The sequence below is a fragment of the Penicillium alfredii genome, assembly GCF_028826965.1.
Source record: "Penicillium alfredii strain IBT 34128 chromosome Unknown utg000009l_segment0_segment0, whole genome shotgun sequence".
Lineage (NCBI taxonomy): Eukaryota > Fungi > Ascomycota > Eurotiomycetes > Eurotiales > Aspergillaceae > Penicillium > Penicillium alfredii.
In genome coordinates this window covers 251,706-264,157 of record NW_026622706.1, presented here as the reverse complement: position 1 = coordinate 264,157, position 12,452 = coordinate 251,706, and the positions used below count along the sequence as shown (strand labels likewise).

At 50.6% G+C, this 12,452-nt stretch overlaps 4 protein-coding genes across 4 annotated transcripts; 2 read left to right on the top strand and 2 right to left on the bottom strand.

Annotated features, from left to right (window-relative positions):
• Positions 1–677: 677 nt before the first annotated feature.
• Positions 678–2,280, bottom strand: NUU61_006013 (uncharacterized protein; the record flags this gene model as incomplete). Its single annotated transcript, XM_056656541.1, has 2 exons — positions 678–1,231; positions 1,290–2,280. The coding sequence occupies 2 exons, from the start codon at positions 2,278–2,280 to the stop codon at positions 678–680; spliced, it is 1,545 nt and encodes a 514-aa protein (XP_056509341.1).
• A 4,769-nt stretch (positions 2,281–7,049) lies between these two features.
• Positions 7,050–8,357, top strand: NUU61_006012 (uncharacterized protein; the record flags this gene model as incomplete). Its single annotated transcript, XM_056656540.1, has 1 exon — positions 7,050–8,357. One exon carries the CDS (start codon positions 7,050–7,052, stop codon positions 8,355–8,357), a length of 1,308 nt encoding a protein of 435 aa, XP_056509340.1.
• Positions 8,358–8,988: 631 nt separating this feature from the next.
• On the bottom strand, positions 8,989–11,024 carry NUU61_006011 (oxidative DNA demethylase; the record flags this gene model as incomplete). The annotated part of the gene is made up of 2 exons (XM_056656539.1): positions 8,989–10,804; positions 10,861–11,024. The coding sequence occupies 2 exons, from the start codon at positions 11,022–11,024 to the stop codon at positions 8,989–8,991; spliced, it is 1,980 nt and encodes a 659-aa protein (XP_056509339.1).
• Positions 11,025–11,585: 561 nt separating this feature from the next.
• NUU61_006010 (uncharacterized protein) lies at positions 11,586–12,338 on the top strand (the record flags this gene model as incomplete). The annotated part of the gene is made up of 1 exon (XM_056656538.1): positions 11,586–12,338. The coding sequence occupies one exon, from the start codon at positions 11,586–11,588 to the stop codon at positions 12,336–12,338; it is 753 nt and encodes a 250-aa protein (XP_056509338.1).
• Between the last annotated feature and the right edge of the window lie 114 nt (positions 12,339–12,452).

Genomic DNA, 12,452 nt, shown 5'->3' with positions numbered 1-12,452 from the left:
CCCCCCATATAGAACAGACCCAGTGGACGAGTAACTCCAGGGAAAAAGTATACCAGAGCACCAGAATCAACCAGCGTTTCCCACGCTTTTGCCGTGGTTTGGTATATACTCAGCATCGAGTACAGAGATCTTCCCCCCCCAACACCCACTTCAGTTCCCATACCCATAGTTCCCATAATTCCCATCATGTTCATCCCATGCAGTAGACCGATGATGCCATAATGACAGTCAAGACCGGGCGAGTCAATAAAAACAATGACCAAAAAAAAAAAAAAATGACAGAGCTGGAGCTCTCTGTAGGGGAATCGGGCCGAGCCCCAGACAGTTTTTTTTTAAAAAAAAAAAAAAAAAAACAAAAACAAAAACACGTGGAACAAAATAACAGAAAGGAAATAGTCACGGCGACTGCGGGTATGATCAAAAAACAAAGAAAACAGTTTGAAGAGACAGGGCCACGCCTGATGAGGTATAATGTAAACCGACCCCAAGGCGGCTTGAGAATCTCCGAGTCACAACTCAGAGAGCGGATCTAAACAGGGATATGTAGAAACACATAAATAAAAAGAGAAAACAGAAAAGAAAAAAAAAATAAATAGATAGATCGAGGCCGTCGATAGTGAGTGCATTTCGCAGCATGACAAGTCGTTTCTCATCCGTGGCGGATGTTCCCTGGTGGGTTACCGTCGGTCGTCGGTGTATTGAATCCCCTGCATCAGGGCCACGGAGCCATTCATGAGCGGGGGCAGTGTGCGCGGTTGCTCCTGAGCCACGGCCGATCCATTCCCAAAGCCGGTAAACACAGGGGCTTGGGGCTGGCCGTTGGTCGGAGTGGTGGACATGGGGTGATGCTCGAAGATCGAGCCCGGTCGCGAGGCACCGTTGGCGTGTTGTTGGTTCAGCTGCGCGCGCAGTTCCTCCATCTCCGTCCGCATGACCGAGTGTTCCCGACGCATTTGGGTGACCGATTTCTCCAGAGAGGTAATATAATCGATGGCGCGGGTCAGCGTCTCCCACTTGCTCGACTTGTTGTTCTGAGCTTGGGGCAGGCGCAGACGCAGGGCCTCGAAACAATCCTTCATTTCGCTGCGGCGCTTTCGCTCGGCCAGCTTGTGGGTGACACGCAATTCGGGCGTTCGGCTATACGGGGTGTTCCCAGACGGGTCGGCTTCCCCGATCAGGTCGCGGACCTGCCTGTGTTGCAAGGAATGGTGGTGTACATTTTGGGGCAATTCTGTATTGATTAGCAAATCTGTTCTCTATGCCTGGAGAAACACTGAAGGGCAACTTACCATGTTGACCTCGGGGCATACGAGATTCCGAGTACATACTACTGAGAGATTCGGCCGTGCTACCTTTCCGGGAGAACGGCGGGTTGGACTTCTCTGTGGAGGAGATCGAGCTAGACCGCGCGACATCGGGATCCGGGAAGGCATAGGCCATACCAGCCGTAGGAGCCTCCGCGTTGTAAATTTCTGACCGAGGATTCGACGAGATGGCAGGCGCCGTACGGCCAGCGGCGAACCCGCGGTGCTCGCCCGGGCGCGGACCCAACGGAGACAGCGGCTGACTGCCCCCGGAATAGCGAGGGCCCCGGTATGAGTTCATGTCGGTAGTGATGCCGCGCTCCCGCTGGAGACTCGACACGATCGAGGATTGCGACGCATTGGTGCTGTGGTAGGGCGACGCCGGGTTGATGGCCAACGAACTGATCCCTTGGTTCATGCGACTATCGACACTGCTGCGGCGGGACTCGGGGATATCGGCGGCGCTGCCCCGCTGTGGGACGTCAAAGTTCTGGTTGATCGAGGGGAGGGCCGAGTTTGGCTGCGATGAGTTGAAGTTGGGTGAGGGCTGCTGCTGGCCGCCCGCGGATGAGGGTGTCGTCGATTGATCGTGCGGGTACGGCGACCGATCCGGAGCGGGGTGCCCGCGATTGGGCGAGGGTTGCGAGGTCGAGGTCAGGAAGGTGAGGGAGGGATAGTTGTTGCCGGTGCCGTTGGTGGCGGTAGAGTAGGTGGAGGATCCTGGAGGGTCAGCATTTGCGGTCCGCGACGAGGAAAAGGTTTGCGCACTTGTGCTTTGCGGCATGGACCAATTCCCCGAGTCGCGCTCGATCGTGTTCAACGATGAATTCCCGGGTGACTTCTCCGAGGGATTGGGCCCAGAGCCGTTCATGTTCGCGGTGAGCGTCGATATCGACGGTAGCGTCTGCGTCGAGGCAGCCGGCGTCTGAGGGCCTGAGACAGGCTCCCATGGGCGATGGGTGACGGAGGGCTCCATGGTGTTTCCTCTCTTTTTAATCTTTGAAAAGCTGAGAATATTTTTTTTTCTTTGGGTGTGGTTTTTTGGAGTGGAATGAGGACCACAGGATGTCAAGGGTGTTTCCACACACACACTCTCTCTCTCTATCGCATATTCTCCAATTGCTGGCGAATCGGAGAGGAAAGGAAAGTCGAGGGAGACCCCAGCATCACCTTGGAAAGGGAACGGAGTAAGCCGTGAAAGAGAAGAAAATGGGGGCGTAAAAAGGATCGAGTAATGTTAGAGGGGCCGATGAAACCTTCGAAGGGGCCCGTGAAGACACATCTAAATGGGTTCGAGTCCCGCTTTTTTTTTTTTTTTCTCTCTTTTTCTCTCAGTGTTTCGCCTTGAAATTATGTATTTGACCGGGGGAACGTCGAGAGGGTAAGGTAATAACGAGCGCAAGGAGCAAAAGAAGCTTACCAGAAACGTGGCACAAGGGCTTGCTTTGGGATGTGGAGAAGAGAGAGGCAGAAATGAATAGGATGAATAGACAGCCCGAGGCTCAGTAATATTACATTCATGTACGATTGAATGCCCAGGGGGTTTTTCCAGCCCTTTTCTTTCTTTCTTTTTTCTTTTCTCGACACCCCTTTCTGCAGGTTTCCAGGGTTTCTGATAAGGTTTAGGTTGCCCTTGATACAAATTATTATATATTATATATTATTATTATTATTATTATTATTTTAAAGACAAACAATCCAGATCGGAATGTACCCGCCAAGCCCCAGATGGGCGCTACTGCGCGCAACACTCTCCACCGGTGCCACGAGGCTGACCTGGGGGAGTCGGGGAGGATTCAGAGTTACATCTGAGCTCTATGTCAGATTAGAAACTGAACCTGGATCAAAATAGGTGTCCGGAGAATGTGATTCATAGAGCATGGTATGATCAGACAGAAAATACTCTTTTAATATATTAAGAATTAATATTAAAGATTTAAATCAAGAAAGCTTCACGGGATCAGAGGGGAAGTGGGCCGAGGGTTCGCATGGCAGCCATGTAACCAAAAGTGTATTGTTATTACCAACTCCCCCGGGAACCTTGAGAAAAAAAGGCATTTCCAACGGGAGCGCCATGCAAGGGAGCTCACGTTACTTTCTCTTACTCTTTCCCGTTTTTTACCAGGCTGATTCCCTGCCGAAGCCAAGATAATTCCTCCTTAAACATGGGATGAAATGGAGAAATGGATTACATCATGACTGTCGCGTCACGGTTCAAGCACAAAAAAAAAGAAAAGAAAAGAAAAAAAAAGAAAAAGAAAAAGAAAAAGAAAAAGAAAAAGAAAAAGAAAAAAGTGAAAGTCTGTGACCAAAATTCTGGATTCACGTGGCGGCGATCAAGTCTGGGCTCCTTGCAGCAATATACGCACATGATGCCATCCTGGACGAAGTGGAGAAATAATAATAATATTAAATACATTTAGTGTGTAATGAAGAATACAATCCAATATCCCTTCAAACTGCATTGACCGGGGGGAAAACCTGCACGCAGCCGGGAATTTGACGTTGGACACATGGCACGGTGGGAATGCCCTCCAGGGATGCCCCCTGCTCCCACACGGCTGCCATGCCGTGTACAATATTGGGGTTGTCTTGTTTATTTGATTTCCTATTATATTCTTTAGTTGCTGATCGAGTAGATGATACTGATATTCACCTATAGTCTACTATCTTTACATCCTTACATCCTTATATAGTCTCTATATCCATAGGTGTATACCCCCAAGTATAATAAAATATTGCAATTCTCCCCAACCTCCACTCCTGTCCCACCTCGGACACCAGCAGTTCAGAAATAGAGAACTCAGCGCCAAGTGTAACACCGATACCCGTCTGGTCCGCATCGCGTGCGTTGATCCTTTTGTTTCTTTATTTTTATTTCTGCAAGAGCTTCAAAGCTTGCCTCAACTGGCCCGGAGAAGAATACCCTGTACCCACCCGCGCGCCCCTGGTCTAAATGTTCACATTTGAAGACCTGTCACCCAATCAAAAATCAAAATCAAATCAAATAAAAATCCTTTCGGCCCCAGGGGCGCGCGGCTATTTTGTTTTGAAGAGGTCGGGTGTTCAGGGCTCGTATGTGTCACGGCAACCGACTCTTGGCAATATTTCACTTTCTTTTGTTCTAGACCTACAAGGGTTTTTTTTTTCTTACTATTTGTTTTGACCATTATATTAGTGTAGAATTAGTGTAGTAGTAGTGTAGAAGCATGTCAGGGATATTTTGGAGATGGGGGTTGACGTGTCGATATGGTTTCATCTGATCTATGTTATGATTTAAAGCAATTTTCTTCCGAGGCGCAGTCGGCCCTCGAATGGGTTCTCGAATTGGTTGTCTGTCCAACAGGCAGCAAAGATACATACACTTTTGTATACATCTACTCCTCAGTTTCAGGCAACGGTCTCTCCAAAAGACCCAAAATCAAGACATATGTCGGATGGGGCCCTGTCTATCATATACTCCATACGGAAGTGCCACATGGTCCCATCGTAGCCTTGCAGAATGTTTCTGACTTGATCGCCACGGGATCGACACATACTCTGCCACGGTAGCAACAATCCATTTTTGGGTGAAGGGAAGAACCTCGGAAAACCTTTGGACTTTTGAATACCTTTTTTTTTCCGAACTGGTCTTCGTAGCCGCATTCCCCCCTACTACTACTCTACTCTACTCTGCTCTTTTCCGTACCTGCTCGTTGTTATCAAGGGATGGATTGTCTATCCGCCGATAGAGTTAGTTACGTCAATAGTGTGGTCCTCGGGCCTTCTCTTCCATGAGCTCTTTCCCCATTCCAGTACCCACGCCATGGGAGAATCGTGGTCATTCCTTGCTGCACATATCCCAATAGTCCGTCTTGACACACGCGAGGTACTACCCTGAGGGTGCGACAGAGGGTATATTCTGCGTGAAACCATAAAGCCCATGACCTCATTATCCATGGACATCGACAGGCTATCTCGATCATTGCCTTCCGTTCTCCCGGATGTACCAGCCGTATGTATACGGTGATCCTCACGCCCGGCTTGTCTCCCCGGTGCTGGAACATGCCTACTAAAGCCAAAAACATGTCCATATGTTCAATGTGCTACTAGCTATATGTACATCCTGCGAGTAGAGTAGCACCCGCTACGGTCCGGTAGATCATTCCCCAGTCTCCCGTCCCGTCCCTTCCCTTCGCTTTCTCCCTTCTCCCGACGGCATCCCTTGTTGTGCTCCCCCCCCTTCCTTTGCCCATATGTACATACTCGCGTGTTCAAACCCTGTTCATTGGGAACGAACATGTCCCAGAAACCCAATTTGAGCCCGACCAAGACAGTGTCTGAGATTCCCCGCGGAATCTTCCCCGGTGTTCCAGCGTGCTTCTCACTGGCCATGTCTTGCCTCGAGTTTCGCCATGTGTAGACCTTGCTTCTTTCTCTCTAGCTACTAGCCTGGAAATTGGACTGGGCATACATAACGTGCTGTATGTAGGGTATGTACCTAACACACACATACAACCCTCTTGTATTAATTCCGTAAAGAAATAAGTGTAATCTTCATCCCCAATAATTGGTTTGTATGGTCGACCTTGCTGTGACTCAGAAGTGGCGCTCTCGTCTCTCTCATTTCTCTCTCTAGCCACTCGCCTTGCCATGTGGTTGTTTCAGCGCGCGCCGGGGCGGGCCATGGCTTTTTGTCGCGTGTCGCTGGTTTCACTGGGTTTCAGGTGCCGCCGGGTACTCTATACATAGAATTTGATGTGTATATTTCATAAATTCTCAAGAGAGAGAAAAAAAAGCGGAGGGATATATATATAAAGTCATTAAATAGTGATAAACTCTCAGGCTCGATATTCCGATCGAGGGGGAAAAATCCCCCCACGGCTTTAGAAGGAGTTCGCTACACCGATTCCTAGCTATAGGTTGACTGTCTAAAGCAAATATTCCCCTCGAAGCTACTTTGCTAATTTCGTGGCTGCTTTTGCAAGTGATGTCAATTGCCCTACGACAGGGGACAAAAATCATTCACAGCGTCCTGTTAAACTGCCTGACGTGTACTCGATGATCAGATTATGTGGCTGAGCTGAAATTCCATACTAACCATCAGCTGTGGGGTTAGTGGAAACAACTTGAAGTCTGCTGGATGCATTCCAATCGCATTACGGCGCGATCTGCGCATCTAAAGATTTCACAAGTCACAGCCATCCTCACACAACCATAGTCGGTTCTTAAGGCGGTGTCCACTCCATGTCATCTTGTGAGAAGCAAGTGTTCTACTTCCAAAACCCCTGGTTTTAAAGCCTTGTCGGTATCTAACCATGTAGCTTGTGGAAAATCAAAGAGGGCTATTGCCTTGAACGCCCAACCCCTCTTGATCTACGTCTTCGTTGTCTTTGCATAAGCCAATCATCCTCGCTCTAGCGCTCTTGTGGGGAAAGTTCTATCTGCATCCTGGACTAAGCGACTCGACAGATTAGTTTTAAACGACAGCGACGTAGCCAATGTGCTTCCACGTTGTGGGTAAGGTCTGGGTCGACAGATGCAGGCGTGTAGTAGTTGGATCCTTCTGGAGGCAATTGGACTCATATCTACTTAGTATAAATTGACACTACTGTACTCTGGATACCAGTCTACAAGGTATAAAATCCCCTCCCTATTCCGCGCGGGCTTTAGTGAATACATGATGATTCTTTTACAAATTATCTTGACCTTTCATCAATCTGCATTTCTTGTCTGGTGGAGACCCTCGAGCACTTCAGATTCAATATGGAAAAGTCCGACGTGATATTCGAGCCTGCGAGTGCGACGTACCAAGTGGACTACATCACGGATGTAAAGCTCGAATCAAAGCTGGGATCAGATATCCCGCTCTACGATATGTATTTCGAGATGCATGGAGAGAAAGAGAACAGGAAACTCGAGAGGAAGTGGGGGACTCAATTCAACTCCGAAAAGGAGGACTACTGGCTCTTTTGCGTCCACTGTCATGATGCCGAGTGCGAGTTCATCATTGGCGGCAAAACCTTTGTTGTGACCACATCCGCGCCCAGCCTCCGCAACTTCAGCGACGAAGAGGTCTATAAGATCGATTACGGAATGCCCCATCCTTACCCCTACTACGTTGAGTTCGTCGCCAATCTTCGCAAGACGTGGGACCGCTACGTGGCTATTCGATGTCCCAAAATGAGCAATCCGGCGATCACTGTCAAGGCGACAGGCAATTACGGGGCCCTTCAATGGGTAGGCTTGTTTGTCAAGGCAGCTGTTGATCAGAAGAACCAATTCATTACGGTCAAAACCTCCAATCGACTTCTACCACAGTATGCCGAGAGAATCAAGGATTACTCCTGGTTTTCATGGGACGGGCCAGTCGACGTGACCGATCGAACAATCACACTCTTTCCTAAGCAGCTATTTGGAACCAAAGGCAATAGTCAGGATTTATACGATGAATATGTTACGTCAAACCCCCAGAACACCGTCGGGGAAAAACACTTCGCCATTGCTCGAAACTATCGTAAACCTGCCTTTCCGTACCAAGGCAGTCAGCCGGGTTCGTCTGATGAAGTCGCCATCGGAAGCCAAGGACTGAATCATGGCTTCAAGGATAGGATTACCAAGGCGCAATGCTTGAAATATGTGTGGAGTGTCGACCAAAGGACCGAATTTGCCATCTGGAGAGACCCAAGAGTTCCGCCTCCGTCAGGCGGGCTGGCAGGCCCAACCGCAGCCTGTTTATTTGCAATCGACTATGCTACCGGAGTCGAAATCAAACAACAGGATGTTCACGGGCTCGAGAGTCTTTTGGTTATCTTTGGGACCATAGCAGAGGTAGTGGGCTATGCTATGACCGGCAATATTGCCAAGGGTTTCATGGCTCTTTTGGAGATGCCAGACAAAGCCAAAGAAATATCAACCAAGGCCAGCATTCACGGTTTTGTCAAGGCAGTGTTGGAACTTGCCGAGACCACTGAGAATGAACTTTCTAAGAAGGCAAAAGAGGTGAACAAGAAATCCACGAAAGAAATTGCCGACACGAAAGATCCTCCAGCTTCTGATTTTGGCTCTAACTAAGGGGTAAGTGCACAGGATTGTTTAATCTATCCTAGGTAGTATTGTCTAAAGGTTTACTGAAATTGCATTTCTAGGATCCTGAGTTGCCATCGTGCACATAGCATTTCTCCAATGTGATCAAGTCAAATTCACTGCGACAGGCCAGTCGTGGGTGAAACGGAAGATGAATAAGTCGATATATTGATTTATTTACTTACGGTAACAATCGAGGTAGGATCCCCGGGGTATTTCAAAGCCACAAATGAGCTCTCCTGTGAAATTGTACCGATCATTTCAACATTTTCATTGCCTGATACTAGTTCTGTTGATAGCTAGTAACCACCTAAGTTGGAGGACTGTGAATCTCAACACTCGCAATTCCCTGTCATCTTATCCACAACCATATGTTTGTTTTTATGATCCTAATTAACGCTGGTGCGGTCTGTTTTTGAGCACCGGATTGAAGACATGGATCACCCGACATTCAATATCATCAGAAACGACGTTGATCCAACTCAGCTTCATTAGAGTAATTGAAGGCTAAGCTTATATCCCACAAGTAGAAGTCTCATAAGTCCATTCAGATCGTCATGTGTGCAATGTGTATATCTACAGTTCTTTTTGGTACCCTATGGCAAAAGCAGCAGCCCATCTATTCGTCATCCTCGTCCTCGCCCTCATTCTCATCTTCGTCATCTTCGTCATCCTCATCATCATCTTCAAACTCCACCCCGATATCACCCGTGATATCCCATCGATCGCCCTGAGCCGCTGCGCTGACATACTTGACGAACTTGAGCGTGCCGCTGTCCCGCAGCACGATGCTCAGCCGGTTCCACCCCGCCTGGGTACTGAAGAGAATGCCATCGTCTTCATCAGCTGCGGCGGACCGGTAGATCGCCGGGTCGGCCTTGGAGCTTTTGCTCTTGGGCCGAAGCACCTGGTCCGCATTCTCCCCATCCTCTTCGTCCGCGTCGGCTTCTTCGTCATCATCGCCGGCCATGTAGATCTCGTAGCCACCCACGGCAGGATCCTCGGCAGAGTCAGTGTTGGCGTTATCCTTGGGCTTGGACGGCGCCTTGTCTGAGGATTGAGCTTCTCCGTTCTCGCCATCACCCTCTTCCTCTTCCTCTTCTTGCTTCTCCCATCCCGGGGTCGGGGTGAGACAGAGGGTGAATTCCAACCGCGGTGCTTCGCCGTCATAGCCACTGGCGAGGGTGTAGTCTGCGCCGCGACGGAATCGGCGGGCTAGCAAGTTGTGACTCGTGAGATGGTCTACGCCTGTGATGTGGCCCAGCCATTTCCGGAAGGCCTGGGACGGCAAAAGAACATTCAAAAGTTCCTGGATTGGGTCGTCCGACTTGTCCGAGGACTGCTGGTACATGTACCGGTGCTTGTGTGGTGGTCGAGCGACTGTCCAGCCGGTCTGAGCCTGGATCTCAGCCGATGAATCGGCCAGGGCCTGCTTTTCCTGCTCCTCAATAAACGACCGCACACGGGTGGCAAACTTGTCGGACAGGAATCGCTCGAGACTGAGCGAAGACTCGTTGGAGAACGCGTCGGACATCTCCTCGGCAATGTCGGGGGTCAAGTACGACGGGGCGATGTATTGCACCAGGAAGTTGAGATCGGTCTCGTTGAACTCGGCACCCTCGGTCTGTTCTTCCATCTTGCCTTTGCCCTTGCCCTCCGGCTCTGGCTCCTCCCATGACACTGGCTGTGCCTGCGGCAGGTCATACATGTCGCCACGGCCCTGGAGCTGGGCGAGACTGCTTCGTTCGGCCAGTTTCTCCTCCAATCCCTCTTCGTAACCGTCCTCGCCTTCTTGGGGAATGTGGAACCATCCGCTAATGGCCATGCGTACGCGCTTCTTCGATCGATCCTCGCCCTCGCGGGGGTGGTACACTTCCTCAACGTCGTGGAAGCTCTCGCCGGGCTGGACGGTGAAAAAGCTGAGCTGGTTAAAGGCGGGCGGAATGGAGAGACTGTAGTCCGGGCTGGGGATCTTGACATCCTCACCCTTGGCATCCTTCTCGGTCGTTGTGGGGTACAGGCGCAGAGCTCCACCCCACTCGGCTTGCCAGGGCGTATCGGGATCAGTCAGGTACAAGATGTAGCTGAGACGTCGGCTGCCAATGACGTCGTCATGGCACAGGAGATGGCAGCCCTCATTGTACACGTTGATGGCCATGTCGGTCTTGCGTCCACTCAATTTCCCGGACCCGGTGACAGAAGACAGGTACTCCCGGAACCGCGCCGAGTACATGGCGTCGCGGAGTTTCAACACCGCCGGCAATTTTGATAGAGAAGAGTCATCCAAGCCATCCAGGTTGGCTAGGTCACCCGATTGGAAAATCTTGTAGATGTCGGTTTCCTTCTCGGTGAAGGACAGGTGCTCTTGGATCTCATCGCGGACAGAGCGTAGCAAAGAAGGTTCAATCAAGGGGCAGATAACTCCGTGCAGGTAGCTAGAAATGGATTGAATTAGCTTGTGTCCGTTGGAAATTTATCAGGTCGAACATACGGAGCCGACTTGGCATAGCTGTCGGTGTACTTCTGCTGTTCCGCACTGTCGAAGAGGCCGTCACGGAAGCGCGCCACAGCTTCTTCGCTGGACAGGGCACGCTTCTTGGACTCAGGCAGGCCATTGCCATCAAGAGAGCCTCTTTGATCTGTCTTGCGCTTCATTTTCCAAGGTGTGAGGGGAGACAGCTATGGGAATTGGCAACCGTATGATCGGCCCTAAATTTTTCGCCTGGGCGGTGAAGCATCGAGGCGGTCAACTGCTTCAATGCTTCATCCATCAGACCTCAACATCCGAAGACAATCCTGGATCTTCTTTCCCATTCAAGTCTTTCGCTCATACCTAAGAAGCCTCCCCAGTATTCACTGACAAATGGTAGTGAAGCAGATATCCAGACCATCATCTGCATCCCGTGCTTGACCAGTTACTGGCGCGCCGGCATCTTCTCTGCTGGTCAGAGTGTCAATCATTGTTCAAGCCGGCAGTTTGGAATCCATCAGTCATTCCATTCCCTGAAATCTCATCTGAGAATATACTAGAAAAAGCATTTGGGTCGTTGCTTGTTGAAGTCGCGCAGGAGGGCTGTCGTCATTCCCCACTCCTTCAGACCCAACGGAACATTAACGCCTCAATCCTTCCGTCACACGCCACTCAAAAACCACATAGATTGCCTATCCTCCCAGACTCGACTGGGTAATCGCACCGTCTCGCTTTTTGACGTCGCCATGCAGTCCGCCCAAGATGAAGCCCAGGATCCATCTCAGGATCGACCAGGCACTCCACCCCGCCCGCCTTATTCCCCGGTGACGCCGGTCTTCGCCCATCTTGCTCCGATCCCCAACGGCGCGTCTATTGTACCACCATCTTCGCCATCTCATACCACACAGACTCCGATAGAACAGCCTCTGGCCGCGCCGCCAGTCTTCAAGCCCGAGCCGCCTCCCGTCCCTATCTCCGAGAGCGAGAATCCCGACGCCATTGCGCTTCGTTCTGCCATCTCTATCCTGCAGCTACAAAAACAGCAAAGTTTGCGCGACATTCAAGCGTTGGATCGCATGAAAGAAGTCGCGGCGGCTGATCCGGAGGGGTTTGCGCGCGAGCTGGCGGCAGGACGTTTGCGCACCGAAGATCACGGCGCTGTGATTCAGTTCTCCGAGGACGACTCCATGGATACAGGTGACGAGGATAAAAGTGAAAAGGGAGCAGATGGCGACGTTACATCGGGTTCGAAATTTGGCCGCATCCCACCTCCACAGAATGTCGTGCGCATGCCTCCAATCAACTGGGCTAAATACCAGGTGGTCGGGGAACCGCTGGATCGCATGCATGAGGAACAACTGCGCCGCCCGACTTCCGGCGAGCCGAGACGAAGAGAGCCCGCGCCGGAGCATGTGCTGGCTTCGCCGTACCGACCGCTCGTGGATAAGTTGGAGACACCGGCGCCCACCGGTCGAGCCAGCAAGGCCAAAAGGCCGTGAATTTGGGAAAGACTCTGATGATTATTATGGCTTTATTGACTGACGAAGTTATGTACTTTATTATTATACGTTTGAGCAAAGGTCCGGATAGAGTTGCCTCGAATCGAGACACCT